Source organism: Apodemus sylvaticus, chromosome 5 (assembly GCF_947179515.1).
Source record: "Apodemus sylvaticus chromosome 5, mApoSyl1.1, whole genome shotgun sequence".
Lineage (NCBI taxonomy): Eukaryota > Metazoa > Chordata > Mammalia > Rodentia > Muridae > Apodemus > Apodemus sylvaticus.
Window position 1 is genome coordinate 122878763 of NC_067476.1, and position 19612 is coordinate 122898374.

Consider the following 19612-nt stretch of genomic DNA (forward strand, 5'->3'; position numbering starts at 1 on the left):
AAAGTAACTGAATTGCTGATACCATGCTGTAGTAGATACTGTGATAGAATTTCTGCTCCAAGTAATATTAACTGAAGGTCTAACTTTATGCTAGAGGCATATGTGGAAAACGTGATTCCTGATGTAAACAGCTCCAAGAAATTCTCTACATTTATACAGTGTCCTTGTCTCAACATTCCACTTACTGATGAACTTGTTTTGCATAGTCTCCAACAGAGCTTGGTGAGCATCTTCAGCTTGTAAAGCGTGTGAACATTCTCTAGCCAGTATGGTGCGTACAAGATGCTCTCCACATCCTACAAGTCCAAGAAAAACACGGTTGAGGAAAAGCAATACTGAACGCTTTGCTTGTCTCAATAACATAAAACCCCCTGTGCACAACTTACAAAGTGGTTATGTCAGGACAGCTCAGTGAGGGAATAAACTGACTTCTGCAAAAGATCTGGTAATTTCAGTAATGAGATTCAGTACAATATAAAGAAACATATGTCTATTTGATCTCAAAAGAAAACAGGTAAAAATAAAGGAAACCCCTCCCTCAGAGGATGCAGAGTCAGCACTTAGGGTTCCGTCTCATTCCCCACTAACAAGTAACTACAAACTATCCTGTTGGGTGGCTTAGTCTCCCATTCAAAAAAAAGGTACCTACAACTGTTGACCATGTTCTTTCTGATTCTCTACTTCTTGGGTAGCCAGGGAGAAGTATAGGCATCTAGGTACAGTCTGAATCTCTCTCTACCCATTGTTGTTCATTGAGAATCATATACCAACAGTGTGGAGAGGACAGAGTAAACCAGCCCGCTCACATCTTACAGCCCTTCTCACATTCATACCGCTTTCAGAAATAAAGCCTCTATGTCATTCTGAAGAAAAAGTATATTTGGAGGCCAGAGAGATGGTTCACAAGTTAAAAATACACGTTCCTACAGAGGACCTAGATTCAGTCCCCAGCTGTCTGTAACTCCGGGATATCTGACACCCTTTTCTGACTGTTGTGGGCACCAGGCACACACATGATGCACATACATTCACGAATGCAAAACATTCATACATATAAAATGAAGAAAAGAATGGAAGGGAGTGAGAAAAAAGGGGGTAAAGGAGGGGAGGGGGAAAAGGAGGGGAATTTTCACTGTGAGATGAACTTGGAACACTTAGACACATTTGTACTAATTAAGAATAATGAACAAAAGCTTTATGGCAAATGTGAAAGTAAAGTCAAAAGAGAATTAGTTTAAGGATTGGTGAGTTCTACTAGAGAATTTCTTAGATAGAAGCAGTTTCCTTTCTACCAGAAAAAAAAATTCAGTCTTTAAATCTAGTATGATCTACGTGTCTGTGAATGATCTATGTGTCAATGAAGCGTATTTCAGCTGCTTTCAGGAGTCCCTAAAAATGTCTAAGATCCATCAGTAGGACTAGGCACAACTTAATACTTCTGCAATATGCATAACACAGAAACACACACATGAACAAAGGAGGGTTTAATTAAAATGAAACTCAGATGAGAATAGCTAAGCAACCACTTTTTGATTGTTTAAAAATTTATTCATTTTTCTTTTAAATATGTACAAAATATACAAGCCTGAGGGTCAGAAGCCAGAAGAAACTGTCAGATCCCTTGGAACTAGAGTTGTAGACAAACAGTACTTAACTGCCATGTACGTGCTGGGAATCTAAACCAGGTCCTCTAGAAGGGCAGGTAAGTGCTCTTAACCTCTGAGCCATCTCTACAGTCAGAAATCACTTCTAAATAATGGATGGGGGGTGGGGAATGCTAAGGATGAAACTTGAGCTAGAAAGAACTCAACCACAGAGCTATAGTCCAGCCCCACAAATCCTTACATCTGTAAATAAATGAAAACTGATAATAATACTTAGCTATCCTCTGGGTAGTATTACTGTGGCGAGAATCAAGCACTACTGACAGATCTTCAGAAACATTATCTATAATAAGCTTTAAACCACATTGCTGCCTTCATATAACAAATACCCTCTTTATATATATATATACACCTCTCCTCCTCTGTTTACTCCTCTACAATTATCCCTTTCCTTAACTATACATGCACATGTGTACATTTTATATATATATATATGTATATGTATATGTATATATGTATATGTATGTATATATACTATGTATGTTCATTGCCAAGATACCAACAGTTCATGGAATTGTGAACACAACTTTCAAACTGCCTGATGCAGCTTATAAAAATGTCACCTTTCAAGATCTCTCTGTAAATATCTATACTTACACAAAGCTCCACATGGAAATAAATATAGAACTTTGTGGACAGGATTAGAATAATCATTATTTTGTTCACTTTGTAAATTCATTTTATAAGCAGAAAAATATGATAAAAACATGTTTGAGACTATGTAAAGGCACTGTGTTAAGCTGACAAAACCCCATAGATTTTAATTCCCTTTGTGTTTATATTTTATGTTTATTAATGAAATGGTATATTTTAGGACAATAGTGACAGGAAATTCACATATTATAAGCTAAGTGAATGTTCAGAAGTTTATGTACACTTGCCTCAAAACTCAAACATATAAGCCATATGAAATTATAACATCAAAAATTCACATGTGAGATGAACTTTGAGCAATATGCAACACACACACACACACACACATATGCACACGCATGCACGCACCGTATCAGAGAAGAGCAGGTGAACAAAGGAAGGTCTTAATAATTAAAATGAAACTCAGACTAGAATAGCTAAGTTAAGCCACCAAGAGAGAGAAGATAATTCCCTTTCTTATTATAGGATAAAGGTTTCCCAATGATTGAGTCTTAATAAGAAACTATTAAAACTCTGATTTATATTCTGGCATATACCTTTAACATGAGTCAGCACATCAAAGCTTTTTCCTACTATAGATGCCAATGAAAGGAAATTGGAGTTTGTACCTCCTAAATACCCAAGTTTCTTAGAACATACTGCAGTGATACTGAAGCGTGGTTCAAACGTTATCTGCCCTGAGTCCCACTCTTTACTCATAAATGCATTTCATTACATCTTCTCTCTTTCATTGTTTAAACAAGCAAAGGCATGTTTATGATCTCACAACTTATTAAAAAACAAAGACCTGGAAACAAGCAAGCAAACAGCAATTGTGAAAGATGAAAGACCCACACTTGTAATCCAGCTCTTAAGAGATGGAGGCAGGAATAGCAGGAGTTCAAACTCATCCTCAGCTGCACAGTGAACCAAAGACTAGCATGTACTACATTAGGCTATTTCAACACAAATGAAGGAAGAAATAAACTTATTCATCATCAACAAAAATGGCAAGCAAACTGATTGAAATATGAACATATAATATGTTTTTGTAAAAGCATTAATCATGGGCCAGTGAGATGGCTCAGGGAGTAGAAGGGCTGAATGCTAACCTGACGAGGTGAGTTTGAGCTCAGGAAACTACATGGCAGATGGAGCAAGGATATAGACTTGTGCAATGGAAACTTTGAAGAAAAAAACACGAAAAGATGAAAATGCCTACCAAGCTCAAGAATCAAAATAATGTTTTTTTTTTAAAAAAGATGGCTACCTTGTCAAAACCAATCTACAGATTCAACGTAATCACAATCAAGTTTCACTAATAGTCTTTATAAAAATAGAAAAAGAACTTACAATTCATATGAAAACAGATACACATGCACATGCACGCACCCACACATCCTCTAGATACAGAAACAAACAAACAAACAAACAAACAACCTTCTGCTATATTGGAAGTACTATCACCAAAACTGATTTCAAGTTATACTATAGCACTTCAGTAATAAAAACCAGCTTAATATTGTTACATAAACAACACAAGAGACAGAATACAGAAGCCATATGTGTGGGCTTTCAACTATGGCCACCTGACTGTTTTTGTTTTTTTTTTTTTTTTACAATAGTACCAAAAATAAATATTGGAGAAGTCAATATCTTCAACAAATAGTGTTGAGAAAATTGAATGTCCTCATGTAGAAGAATAAAATCAAATCCATCTCTCTCACCCTGTATAAAATTCAACTTCAAATATATCAAGAACCACAACATAAGATATGAAATTTTGAAACTACCAGAAGGAAAACTAGGAAGTCTACTTAAGGTCATTGGCATAGCTAAGACTTCCTTAAGCAGACGTGGACTGATCACAAAATAAGATGAATTATCAAGAAATGGGATCTCAGAAAATTAAATAAATTCTAAAAGTCAAAAGGCACTGATAGTCAAGTGAAGAGGAAACCTACAGAATGGGGGAAAAGCTTTGTCGGCTATAAATCTGGCAGAGGATCGGCACCTAGAATATATAAATAATTCAAGATACCAAATATCAAACAAACAAATAAACCAAAGAATGTTCTATGGAACTAACTGAACAGTGTTCTCAAAAACAAAACAAAAACAAAAAAAAAAAACTACAAATGACTAATAAATATTAAACACCTCATTAGCCATCAAGGAAATAAACATTAAAATTAGTTTGAGATTTCATCTTACCCCAATTAGAATGGCTAAATGAATAGGAAACAACAAACGTTTGAGCAGCTGTGGGAAAAGGTAAATATTTACTCATTGCTGATAAAATTACAAACTAGTCAGCTATTATGGAAATCAGTGTGGCAGGTCCTCACAAAACTAGAAATAGATCTACACTATGAACCGGTATTCCATCCCTGGTTATATATGTAATGAACTCTATGTCTTACTGCAAAGATACGAGCTAATCCATGCTCTTGTTCTATTCACAATGGCTAGGAGATGGAAACAGCCCAGCTGGTCCACTAAAGAGTGGATAATGAATATATGATAAATCTACATAAAAGTTTATTCAGCTGAAAGGGAGAATAAAGTTATGAAATTTGCAGGAAATTTGAGGACGAGAAAATATACTAAGTGCAGTAGTCCAGACCTAGAAGGATGGATGCTGCACACTCTGTCTTAGCTTCAAATGTTTAGATCTGTAGGTTTAATCTGGGGTCTTAGAGGTCAGGGAGCTAGAAAGAGCACATTACAGGAAGGAGGGAAGGTGGCTTTAAGGGAAAAGTGAGTGGAGAGTGTAACATAAGTGATACTAAAGGAGGTGGGTCAAAGGGCTAAGCAGGGAAGGGGGCTGGGAAAAGAAGAGTGTGGGAGTGAGGATAACCAAACCTAAGGATGTATGAGAAAGCCTGTATGAGAAAGCCTTATGGGGATATCCCTGCTTTGTAAGCTAATTAAAACAACAATATAAGACAGAGTTTGAATTGCTGTGCATTGTGTGAGTAGACAATGCTTTTCCCCAAGAAGACATGAGTTATTAAATGAAAATCTCTGTGCCTAGTTATTCAGAAAGGACCACAAGGTCACAAAAAATATAGGCTGTTGCCATTGCTCTTGATTGCCCGGTAGAGCAGAAAGATACAACATACTTTGGTTCTGAAACACAGGGAACATAAGATGAAACCATCTAGTCTCCATAGCCTACAAGGCACTACACAGGCTGCTGGGAAGAAATTGGTTTCATTTAGTGCTGGACCTTGAATGCTGCAATACTGACCTGCCAGACAAGGTATCTTAGTGCAATAGAGACATGAAGGTTATAGAGGTAACCAATGCTGTCTGATTGGTGCCGAAGTCTGTATCACATGAGAGAATTCATGCCTGGTCCCATAAACCTAGTCAAAAGTTTAAGGTTCAGGAGGTCCTGAGTGTTAAAGAGGACCAGTGCTGTTTTGCTAAAAACAGATATCTACTGATTTATCTAGTGGGTTGGCCTGCTGTTGCTTGTATTCTGATGCTAATATTGAGCTCCCAAGACCTAGTTGTCTCAGAGAGGAAAGAATCTGCACATAGAACCAAGTTACATGGTGTGACCTTGCCTCCAAATTATTTCTGATTGGTAAATAAAGATAGCCAATAGCTGGGCAAAAGAGACACAGGCAGGGTTTAGGGGTCAGAGAACAACCACAAGGAGGAGAAGATGGTGAATGGAGGAGAAAGAAGCCACCATGCGTTAGGTGAGTTCAAGGGAACATGACCCTGAGAGCTGGCCAATTGGAGTTAAGCCACCCCAGATCAAACATAGTAAGTAAGTAATGACTAGGGGTTACAGATAAGAAGGTAGAGTCTAATAACATAGAAAGTAGACATCTGCCCAGCTCTTATGCAGTTTAAGGCTTACTGTAAATATAAAGATTGTATGTGTGTCTCTTATCTAAGAATTCTACAGTCAAAGGTGGGCTATAAACCCTGGATCAGAATTAAATATGTTCTACAACATGGATCTATGACCAAACTGCCTTCTAAACATTTGTGTTTGTACCCATAGATTAGTACTGACTTAAGCATTGCTTAGAGAGACTTCTTTTTGCAGTGAGCAGCAGTCAATTCTAGTGATTCACAACTGCTTAAAGTTGAGAACAACTGCTGGGTGCACAAGTCCCCTCTAAGTTCAAGGAATATAATGTAGGATTCACATGCTCCACTATGTTCATAGCAGCCCTATTTGTAGTAGCCACAAGCTGGAAAGAAACCAGGTGTCCTTCAACGGAGGAATGGATCCAAAAAATGTGGTATATTTACACAATGGAGTACTATTCAGCCATTAGAAACAATGAATTCATGAAATTCTTAGACAAATGGATGGAGCTGGAGAACATCATACCAAGTGAGGTAACCCAGTCTTAAAAGATCAATCATGGTATGCACTCACTGATAAGTGGATATTAGCCTAGAAACTTTGAATACCCAGGACATAATCCACATATTAAATGATGTCCAAAAAGAATGGAGGAGTGGCCCCTGGTTCTGGAAAGACTCAGTGCAAGAGTATAGGGGAATTCCAGAACAGGGAAGCGGGAAAGGGTAGATGGAGGAACAGGGGGAGGGAAGAGGGCTTATGGGACTTGCGGGGAGTGGGGACCCAGAAAAGGGGAAATCATTTGAAATGTAAATAAAAAATATATCAATAAAAAAAAAGATTCTTTAAAAAAAAAGAAGACTATAAGATCTGGCAATAGGAGAGAATATACTGTGAATTGTCATTTTCTAGACATGATATGATGGTTGGTTGTACTCATGAATTCACAGCAGTTATACTTACCTGAAAAATTCCAGAACAAGACCAAGCCAATCAACATTCCAGTGAGGGTGAGATAGGACTCATAAGCTCTACACCTCCTTGGCAGCTATCAGCAATCTACAGCTCCTAGATAAGTAAGTCACTTTTTCTTTCTGGGTGTGGTCATTATATAATGTAAGCTTTCTAGATAGCTTCAAAATGACATTAGCGTTTTAAAATGTAACTCACTAGTTCACAAATTTTTGCTTTGGCAGACTGTTTTTCTCCCATAAACTGTTCTAACCTCAATTCTGATATCAAGAATCCCCCAAAGCGGAAAAACTAAAGTTGCATACATAAGAGGGAAGTACCCTATATTCCCAGGCAGCCAGCACATAGGAACACAAGGCCAGCAGCAACAAAAACCCACATTCAGTATATACTAATGGCATACCACACATCTCCAAGGAAGCCTGATTTTGAAATACATATGTCATCGTATAAATGCTGCCATTCACTCTCACTGAAAGTATTGGGCATCTGAAAAAAAAAATAAACCTTTCAACACAGCCCTGTTAGAAGTCCACAGGGACAGATAAGTAATGAGTAAAGGCCTTTCCAAATTTAAAAGGAAACATTTGGTACTTTGGTTTCCAGTATTGCAACATCTCTTTTTCAACAAAGGAATTTATTACACAGTACATCACCTTTTCCCTGTCAGAGGATTTACTGCCAATTTTGGAGTTGGGTTACTTCTGGTTTTCAAGCCTGTCTTGTGAAATTACAGAGAGGGCTGCCTTAAAAGTGATAGAACACACATGAGTTCAGTCTACACAGTGTCCCCTTGACTATCAAAGCTGGAACCTATTATATACAAGGGGAAGACATAAGGAGCTTGATAAAGAGACGGACTAAGTGGTGAAGATGTCTCCTACAGTCAAGCCCTAGAGTAGCTGGTCAACACACAGAGGACTTCTCCAATGTGCACTTAGTCCTATCACATAATTCTCATCATACTTTTGAGTGTTTATAGCAATAGCATTAAAAACAACTCAGGCATTTTCATGTACTCGTTGATAAATAGTGGGTAAAGGAAGAAAAGCATTTTTATTATGATGCAGAGGTTCTATCCCTTAAAGACTAGGGTGATATATATGACTAATGTATGCTTTAAATTCTATACTTAGTCATGACAGACAAATATGTCAAACAGTTTTAATTCAACACAGATGAATATCTGATCTAAGATATACAATATCAATCCAATGTTTATTGCTATTGGCAGTTTTACTGAAAAGATATAACCAAACTACAAAAGTTTTAACTGTCTAAACAATTAGCTGCATAAACAGGAAACTTTTTGCTTTGGTGAATGTAATACTGTCACAAGTTAGAACATACTTAAAGAGTCTGAAATATAAGTAAAAGACTTTCCACTAAAGAAGTTTCACATCAGAATGTTCAAAGCTCACACACAATCGCCCTCCTCCTTGGTAGCTACCTGCTGCCCCTTTCTTTGTCAAAATGGCATCTCAAGGTGAGAATTAACTCAGTGTTCCCTGAGGGTCACAATGCAACAGGATCTTTCTGCTGTCGTTAAACTCAGCTAAATCACAACACTGAAATGGACATGGACAAATGGACAGGAGATGATTATTTTTTTCAAATCAGAAGAAACAGTCTACATCAAAGTGTGTTTATATTTGTTACTGGCCCTACCTAAGCATATATCAGTACTCACAAGTAAAAAATGCTTTACACGGAGAAGCAATAGGCTTACCACACTTGAGACCTTTATTAGTGCAATGGCCACTTAAAAAGTAATACTGTGGTGCTTAGTTGGTGTTCTTTGCCAATCTCCTATCTAGGTTCGTACTATGTTAAAAAGTAGACTGCAGAGAAGTGTCAAACCTGAGGTGAATCATTTGGGATCTCCATGCCGTGGCTTCCTGATCTCAAAACTCAAAACTGGCTTCATATAAATGAGATTAATGTTCTCATAAGACAAAATATTCCTGTATCTCCTTTTAGAACTTCAGGAAATCTGTGCTTAAAATTTAGGTTCAAACAAGAGGTCATGCTCATGTGTATATTCCCAGCACTGGGAAAGGCAAGGAAGGAGGTTCACAGAGAGGCGACGAAGGCAGGCTAGACCGCGACACAAAGTACATCCTGTCTCAACAGCAATAACAGTAGTGGTTCTTACTGTCATTGTTGTCATTATTATAAATACTTCAGTTTAGAGCTTACAATGGATAGAGAGAAAATGCTTTTCAAACATTCTTAACTAATAAAAAGCACTTTTAGACTAACTTCAGTTGTATGGAATCTTAACAATGGAAGAAAAGAAGTCGCCTATTATTGTATATACCTAGGACCTTCACAAACATTTTGCTTAGTGTTTACAGGTAACTTAGAGAGATGGCCTGTCATCCCGAACTGACAAATAAGAGAATGACTGCTGCCACTAAAATAATAAGTCCCAAATTTTATAGTTACTGCTTCAACACAATAATCCTCAAAGCCTTGAAAAGTGTGAGCCATGGTCTGGGCTGAGGAGATGGCTCAGCAGATAAAAGCATCGCTGCTCTTTTAGAGGACCAAAGTGGGGTTCCTAGTACCCCTGTTAGGTGGCTCAGCTCCACCTATAACTCCAAAAACCCTGATACCATCTTCTGGCCTCTACATGTACTTGCATACATGTGGCATTCATCACAAAGACACAAACATACATACATATAAAAAATAAAACTTAAAAAACAAATAAATATTTTTAAAAAGTAAACTCTGAGTCCATGGTAAAAATCAAAAATCTGAGACCATGAAACCAAGAAGCTCAACAGATCCGGAACCAAGCCTTAGACAGCAGAGGGCTGCGATTTTAGTCACCATGCCCTGGAAACAGTAAGTTCCCGAGACATATACCAAATGGAAAATTGAGATTTTATTTTGCTTTGAAGCCATAGTGCATATTTCATTAGCCAAAAAAGTCAAGAGTTGGTTATAAAATCTAATGTGTATCTAATGTAAAATATACGTGTGTTTGTGTGTGTGTGTGTGTTAAATGGATGGAATAAGGTCCATAAACAAGGGAATGTAAGCAAGATCCTTATGCTATAGCATAAATCTAACATAACTACCAAGACAACCATATAGTAAATAGTATCATTAATAACTTTCTTAATGAGTTTAAAATTCAGATGTGATTTATGAGGTTGATTTCAATTTCCAGGCCTCCTAAAAACTAAAAAGAGAAGGTAGAGCTGATGTTATTTCACAATAATTCTCTTACAATACTAAGATAATATAAATCATTTGTCAGTTTTTAAATTGCACTCAGAGCTTGAAGCAACACTCAGAGTATAGCAGTCACATAATGTACAACAGAAAGCCTTAACTCGACTGACCAGCCCCTGCGTCTCCCTTTTCCTGTTCAGCACCCTAGCTGGGGTGATCTGAGGGAATTGAAGGGCACAAACGGTCTGATGAGCAGCAGAAACAGCATTATACTAAATTATCTGGATCAGACTAAAATCTGAGGAATACCAATATAGAAATTACCCAAAAGTTATCTTATCATGGCTAGTAAAACAAATGTGTAAATATGTAATGCCAATTCCAGGTGACCTATTTGAAATTAGTTTTGTAGCAAACAAAGGGAAGACATTCTTACAGTTTTTATTTTATACTATTGTGATGAACTAGTATAAAAATGAATTACATGCAGGGTGGTGGTGGCGCACGCCTTTAATTCCAGCATTTGGGAGGCAGAGGCAGGCGGATTTCTGAATCCGAGGCCAGCCTGGTCTACAAAGTGAGTTCCAGGACAACCAGGGCTACACAGAGAAACCCTGTCTCCAAAAAACAAAAACAACAACAACAAAAAAAATGAATTACATGTGAGTGGTTACATCTTAACACTTACAGCCTAGAAATTGTAATATTTACAATTTTATTAAAATTTAAAACTTGTACTTCCTGAATGACTGGCCAGAGACTGGCCCAACTTGAGACCCATCCCATGTACAGGCACCAATCCCATACAATATTAATGATGTCATATTGTGCTTATAGATAGGAGCCTAGCATGACAGGCTCTACCCAGCAGATGACTGAGACAGATGCAGATAGATACCCACAGACAAACACTGGATGAAGGCCAGTGACCCCTATGGAAGAATCAGAGAAAGGAATGAAGGCCCTCAAAGATATGGCAACCCCACAAGAAGATCAACAGTGTCAATGAACGTGGAACCCTGGGATCAGTAAGCTACCAACCGAAGAGCTTACAGGGGCTAGTCCAAGGTCCCCCACACATATGACTGCCTTAACACAGAGGACTGCCTCGTCAGAAGAGGAGGCACCTATTCTTGCAGAGACTCGATGCACCAGGGTGGGGAGATACTGTAGTTGGGATGAGACACTGCCCCTCTCAGAAGAGATGGAGGAGGGACTCTGTGGGAAGAGAGACCAGGGAAAGGGGCAGTGTTTGGGATATAATTAATTAACTAATTAATTAAAAACAAAAAGCATAGAAACAAAAAACTCAGGAAACTCACAGAATTCTCCATGAAAACCTATATCAACTCCAGTGCTCAAGACATACAATTCATAAGGCTATGATTTATTTAAAAATATACAACTATATGGTTTAAAACCTACAGGTCAAAATGTTCATTTTCATTTGAAGTAAAAAAATACTGGTGGGACCATGAACTCTGTGTGCCAAAAGCAAGAGCACCATTGTCAGCACACACAGAGTAAAACGGTTCTGCAGTTAGGGTTTACTATGTCACACCAGATTTCCTGTTAAAGAAACATCTCCTGGGAAAGGTCGTGTTCTGGGTGGCTGAAGAAATCACCCAAGAGGAATCTCAAACAGTCTCGTTCTCCTTACAAACAAGGAAACAAAGATAGGAATATCAAAGAACACAGATGTCACTGACAAAAGCGACATTCCAACCCCAGAATGTAGTACAGGCCTCAGATTTCTGCTTCCTGTTTTAATGGAGGCATTTGCAAAAGCTTGTTACTTCCACCCTAACAGTGCAGGCAAGATAAGCCACAAAACCAGTTTAAAAGTTATAAATGAATGAAGATGCAAACATATCTCAATGAACATAATTCTGAAAGAGAAAAGACATTGCTAACAAAAAGGTGGCCAATGGCTTTTTTTATTCCTGAGGAAAACAAGAAGAAACAGGCTGAACAGTAATAACTTTGAGTGGCAGACCATTTGGACTAACATGAAGTAGAATCAGGAAACACGGAATCCGTCCACAATCGTTCCTCCATGTTTTCAACGAGTGCTCCGAAGACATGGAGTACACCAAAAGTGAGACTCTTAACACTCCCGGGCACCAGAGCTCGGCCATGTGAAGAGCAGCAACCAGCTGGGGACTGGGAACACAGCAGGAGCTGAAATGCTCTCTTCAGTTAGTCTTCACCTAGTATCAGGCAGCAAACAGGAAGAGAAAGGCTGAGAGAAAACCATCAAAGAACAGTGGGCATGTGAGCCAGCCTTCTGTTATGACTGTGATCAAATACTTGACAAAAGCAGTTTACAGAAGGATTAACTTTGGTGCATGGATTGAAAGCACTGTAGATGCACATGGCTAACATTCCCCACTTTCTTAGATCTCAGTGGAGCAGAAAGCAGAAAAAGAACTGGAAAAGGGCTGAGCTATAAACATCAAGGCTCACCCCAGTTACTTTCTTCAGTTAGGTCTAACTTCCTGAACGTTTTTACAGCTTCTTTAAACTCTATTACTTGTTGGGACCATTATTAAAATATATCACCTGGGAGAAATATTTCTCATCCAAACTGTAAGATTGGGTTTTACACTCATAACAGTATCATTACCATGGGTGCCTATAAATGAAAAAAAAAAAAAAAAAGAAAAGAAAAAAAAATAAGAAATACAAAACCCAACACCAGGAAGATTGCATAGATTTAAAACCTCCCCAGAGAAACCAAACCAAGGTGTAAAGGACAGAGAAGAAAAGAGAAAAGAGAAGTTCCCCTGGTTCAAACAGCTGATAGCTCAATCTCAATAAAAAGATCCCTAATGTTTTGCTTGTGGCCAGATTCCAAATTCTGTTTGGACTTATTTGTTGTTAGTAGTTGGGAGGAGAGGCAGACAGAGAAATGAGTGTGCTCATGGTGAGGTGCATCAGGCCATCAGGCTGGGCAGCATGTACCTTCACCTACTCAGGCATCTCACCATCCCCAAATAGTTATGCCATGACACTACCATCAAAACACCTGCATTTACTGTTGAAAGAACAGAGTAGCAACTCAACTATAGATGAGATTGATACAATGTTTCACTGTACATGCATGTAAAGGCCAGTGTTTCCTTGTTGCAAATATTTTTTAATTTCTTCAAATATTTTAACATAATAATTGAAAGTCTTATGAAAAATCTATGACCAGCAATTCATAGAAAGAAAAGTCAATAAAAGTAAACTAACAGCCCAGTTGGTATTATAGGATTTTAAAGCAAAACTAATCATTTATATAAATTAATTAGTGATTACTATTCATGAAGAGATAAAAATTTCAAAATAAAAAAAATCTATAAATCAAATGAGATGGCTGAGAACACAAAATAGAGCAAGGCCAACAGACATTAGAAAAACCAAGAGCCAGGATCCGAGGTTCTGATACAATGAGGAACCCTGAACTAACCGATGCAACCGAAATGAGTGAGAAAGTAGTGCCTGTCTCTGTAGGATGAGCTCCCAAGCCAGAAGAGAAGTCTCTAGCACAGAGAACAATGCCTAGCAGCTGAAGATAACATGAGAGTTTCCCGAAATTGACTAGAAAGCTCAACACAGCTTGAGGATAAATACAAACCTAACTATATTACTGAAAAATGGTAGGAAGTCAGAAAGAAAATGTTAAAAATAAAAAAATAAAAAAACTTCTTGAGTTCTTTGTAACCCTATTAAAAAATGGGGTACAGAGCTAAATAAAGAATTTTCACCCGAAGAACTTCAGATGGCTGAGAAGCATCTTAAAAAATGCTCAACTTCATTAGTCATTAGGGAAATGCAAATCAAAACAACCCTGAGATTTCACCTTACACCAGTCAGAATGGCTAAGATTAAAAATTCAGGAGACAGCAGGTGTTGGAGAGGGTGTGGAGAAAGAGGAACACTCCTCCACTGCTGGTGGGGTTGCAAATTGGTACAACCACTCTGGAAATCAGTCTGGCAGTTCCTCAGAAAACTGGGCACGTCACTTCCGAAAGATCCTGCTATACCACTCCTGGGCATATACCCAGAGGATTCCCCAGCAGGTAATAAGGATATGTGCTCCACTATGTTCATAGTAGCCCTATTTATAATAGCCAGAAGCTGGAAAGAACCCATGTATCCCTCAACGGAAGAATGGATGCAAATAATGTGGTATATCTACACAATGGAGTACTATTCAGCCATTAGAAACAATGAATTCATGAAATTCTTAGACAAATGGATGGAGCTGGAGAACATCATACTAAGTGAGGTAACCCAGTCTCAAAAGATTAATCATGATATGCACTCACTAATAAGTGGATATTAGCCTAGAAAATTGGAATACCCAAAACATAATCCACACATCAAATAATGTACAAGAAGAACGGAGGAGTGGCCTGGTTCTGGATAGACTCAGTGTAGCAGTATAGGGCAAAACCAGAACAGGGAAGTGGGAAGGGGTGGATGGGAGAACATGGGGAGAGAAGAGGGCTTATGGGACTTTTGGGGAGTGGGAGGCCAGAAAAAGGGAAATCATTTGAAATGTAAATAAAAAATATATCGAATAAAAAAAAAACAAAAGCCATACATTACATATAAAAGAACTCCAATTCCCTAACAGAAACAATGAACACAAAAAGATAGCTAAAAAGATTTCAGAGGATTAGAAGGAGGGATCCAAAAGATAAGGAGAATACCCTGTAACGGCCTGTAACGGTGTAAAGTGGTAAAGACCTAAAAGACCTTTCAGGTGGATGGAGTTTAGACGATTCCACAGCAGCAGACTCGGACAATAAAAACACAATGGAGATTCCTTAAGTAAAACAACACAGTTTGATTTTAGTTTTGGAAGAGAATATCTAGGTGTGTGTGTGTGCGTGCGTGTGTGTGCGTGTGTGTGTGTGTGTGTGTGTGTGTGTGTGTGTGTGTGTGTGTGTGTGTCTGTCTGAGCCTTGTAAAAAACGACTACTTAACACAAAAAAATGGTGCATTGTAGAGTTTACAACACAATATAAACATTAATGTTTACATTCATTCTATTCATACATGTTCAGAGTTAAAGAAGAAGGAAATGATGGATTGTGCTATCAATAAGTTCTTGTGTTTCAGAGGAAGCGAGTGTTTCTTTGATTGGCTACCTTTATGTCATATTTTGATTTGAGTGTTCATCACACTAATAAAGTGGTTTTATTCTCAAAAAATTTAAAGACATAAAACATAAATGAGTATCTTAGGGAGTTTTCTGTATATTATCTCATTATTTTGAAAACTGATATAAACATTTAAATGTCTAAGCAGGTTTCCTATCTTTCCTGTAAAAACTGTACATCATATATAGAAAGTTTTTCTTTTTAGAGAAATCAGTAAAAATGAAAAGGAACACACAGAACCAAGAAAAACCACAGCAATCCACAGCAACTCATAGCAATCCACAGCAACCCACAGCAACCCACAGCAACCCACAGCAATCCACAGCAATCCACAGCAACCCACAGCAACCCACAGACAGAATGTATTCCCTCCAACTCCAATAATACTTTTCACAGATAGAAAAAAATAATCAAAATGGTCCTAATTAACTGAACAATCTTGTGCAAGAACAAAACTACTTCCTAATCTAAATATTATAAAATAATCACAGTGCTATGGTGTTTATCAGATACCCTAATAAAGCAAAAGCACATATATAAATGGCCAGTTGTGTTTGCTTCTGAAACAGTCTCATTGTTTTCAGGATGGTCTCTATTTGGGCTCAAGAACGCTCTTGCCTCAGTCTCTCCAACAACAGGGACTATGGGTAGGCACCATCAAAACTGATGATCCACTAAACTGTTATAAGGGTAAAAGATGAAGCTGAGAAAACTAGATACACAGATACTTTTAAAATAAAACTTGATCCTTGCATCATACCCCAAATTCCCTTCAAAGACTTAAGTTACAGAGCTCTTCAAGAAAAATACAGGGGTAAAGTTCTAAGTCACTAGTCTTAGAACAGTTTACATATGACAAGGAAACCACAGACAACAACAGCAAAACTAAGCAAATAAGGCTGTATTCCATTAAGGCACTGTCACACAATAAAGGGAGAACAAATAAGGGTTACTATCCAAAACACACGCACAGAAAACTCATACAACTCCATAGCAAAAAACCCTCCAAATTTAAAAATAAGCAAAGAACCCAATTAAGGCGTAGGACTGTCAGTATACATAAGAAGTACTTAATATCACTAATCAATTAGTGATGCAAATCAAAAGCATAATGAAATATCAGCTAATACCTTTAAGGTGGCTAGTATTAAAAGATCAAAAAGGACAAGTGTAGGTGATGATATGGGAAAGAGTAGCTCTTTTACATGTCTGATGGGAATGCAAAGTGATTCAACCATCATGCAAAATTCTGCAACGGTTCCCCAGGAAATTAAAAAACCCAGCTACAAAATAATACAATGATACACTTTTGTTATATAAACAAACATATCTACACATTCATGTCCACTGTACCATTACTCAAAATAGCCATAATATGTAACTACCCTAGGTATCAATAAATGAAAGAATGATAAAAATGAAATTATCTATACATAGTGGAATATTACTAAAACTTTAAAAATTAGGAAATCCAACCATCTATGACAATAAGGATGACCAGGAAGGACACTGAACTAAGTAGGAGTAGAAGACACAGAGAAGAAATAGTGGAAGAGCTCATGTACCTGTGCAACCCCAAGCAATCAAGGTTCACAGAAACAGAATAGTGCCTAGCAAGGCTAAAATAAAGACCTGGGTACTTTTTAATCAAATGTTATACATTTGTGAGAAAAGATGAATACAAGTCAATGGTAGAGCACTTGCCTATAGAGTGTGAAGTTCTAGAATTCAATTCCTAGTACTGCTAAAGAAAAACGAAAACAAAAACAAAAGGAAAAAGAAAGAAAAGTTCTGGAGACCCACTAATACACCATGATGATTAATGGTAATTACTAATAATGTATTATAAATCTAATATTTGCTAAATACTAATTAACCTCAAATGCTAATCATCTCAGTGTATATGTATATCAAAGCATCACACTGTATCCTCAACGTATAGACAAGTTTCATGGATCACAACTTAATGAAGCTGGAAAATAGTATTAAAATGTCCATGTTTAGCTGATGGTACTTGGAAGAAATTGACCTTTTTATACTTATATATAATTTAGATATTTTTACATGAATCCACTAATGTATTTTTTAAAATAGTTAAAAATATTTCCTTGGCCTATTCTGCTTTTCTCCAAGCATCATAGAACATAGTCATATCAACCAACATGTCTAGAACCTGACTAAGCAATATAACCTCAGAGGACAACCATTACGTTCATAGATAACACTGAGAAAATGACATTATATAATACAATTAATAATCAAAAAGAAAAGGTGATCAATTTCAAAGTCTCCTTGCCTCTCTAAAAAGGGAAATTTCTAGTAGAAAACATGAAGACATAAATTGACAGCTACCCAAACCCAAAACCCTTAAGAACATCCAGGCCTTCATACCTAAGAGGCATATTTCATTGCTTTAGATAAAGTGGTGTGTGTGTGTGTGTGTGTGTGTGTGTGTGTGTGTGTGTGTGTGTGTACACTAGTGTTCTTGTTATATAAGTATGAGGATATGAGTTCTGATCCCTTGTTCACATGTTAAAAAACCTGGCAAGGCACAATACTTCTATAATCCCAACACTAGAAACCCAAAGACAGGAAAAGGCAGGAAGATCTTTAGGACTGGCCTGCCATCCAGTCTAGCCAAATCAGTGAGTTCCAGGTCTAGTGAGACCCTGCCTCAAAACAAAGCAAAACAAAAAACAAAAACAAAAAAGTAGGGTGGATGGCCCCACATTCATGTACATTATGAAAAGCACTAATCTCACACACACACACACACACACACACACATATATGACAAAAGCTATCTGTACTTTAGGTATACAGTGTGATGCTTTGATATACATATACAATGAGATGATTAGCATATGAGGTTAATTAGTTATACTAGCATATGATATATGTATTTATGTGTGTGTTATATATATATATATATAATCCACTGTATATAATATGTATGATAGCCACTAAAGTGTGTATGTATGTATGTATGTATGTATGTATGTATGTATGTATGTATACTTTATATAAGGGCCAGGGAGCAGAGCTAGAGGTCTTTACTCCCAGTACTTGAAAGCCAGAAATAGGGATAGTTCTCAGAGATAGAAGTCAGCCAGGTCTATGAAGCAAGTCCCAGGCCAGCTAGGGTTTCATAATAAAAACTTGTTTCAAGAAAAATCTGGGCCTGGTGGCAAATTCCTTTAATCCCAACACTCGGGAGGCGGAGACATCAGTGAATCCAAGGGCAGCCTAGGCTACACAGTAAGAGCCTCCCTCAAGCAAAACAGAAGCAAGACATGAATTGGGGAAGGAGGAGAGTAGAAGACTTTTTTGAAGAATACTGTGGGTGTTGGAAGAAGGGGAAGCAGTAGATATGACCACATTTCAATGAATATATGCATAAAATTGTGAAAAATAAAATATAATTTTTAAAATGAGGTAGTGTGAAGACACTCAATATCGATCTCTAGCCTCCACACGGACATGTACACACACACATGAACTAGTACAGATATGTACACACACACACACAGACACAAAGGGGGGAAAGACATAGAAGAAAACTTGTTGCTATTAGGACAAATTATTAAAAACAACAACATAATGGAAATAAATTATTTTAAGTTATTTTAAGGAGTTAGAGCAAATAGAATTTAACTGCATTAAAAATCATTACTTAAATTGAAAACTATGATAATTATTTTGTTTTGGTTCAATGTTGTTGTTGTGACAGGGTCTCTTTACAAAAGCCCTGGCTCTTCTGTAACTCACTATGCAGACTAGGCCCGACATGAACTCACAGAGATCCGCCTTCCTCTGCCTCCCAAGAACTAGTATTAAAGGCATGCATGACTATACCTCACTATGTAATTCGCTTTAATTGCCAAAGTGACTGAGAGCCTCTAAAAGGAATTGTCTATAATAATAAGTTGGCATGTGGGCAGGCCTGTCAGGGATTATCTTGATCATATTAATTGATGAGCCCCCTGTGGGTGACACCATTCTCTGGGCTTGGGATCCTGGCCAGTACAAGAGTGGAAAAGCGAACTATGCACTAGAAGCATGTTTGCATTTATTTTTCCTCTTCTCTTAAGTGTGGATATGATTAGTTGCTTCAAGTTCCTGCCTTAAATTTCCCTGCAATGATGAAACTGTCTTACCTAAAATTG

General features: G+C 37.5%; 1 protein-coding gene across 4 annotated transcripts in view; it reads right to left on the bottom strand.

Annotated features, from left to right (window-relative positions):
* The window catches only part of Tasp1 (taspase 1), a 234468-nt gene that overhangs the window by 86481 nt on the left and 128375 nt on the right, over positions 1-19612 (bottom strand). For all 4 annotated transcript variants that reach the window (XR_007977962.1, XM_052183747.1, XM_052183746.1 and 1 more), the window contains exon 11: positions 186-296. Coding sequence is in view for 3 of the 4 variants with exons in the window: in XM_052183747.1 (XP_052039707.1) it covers positions 186-296 (111 nt within the window). In the remaining variant the exon portion in view is untranslated. The remainder of the gene's footprint in view (positions 1-185; positions 297-19612) is intronic.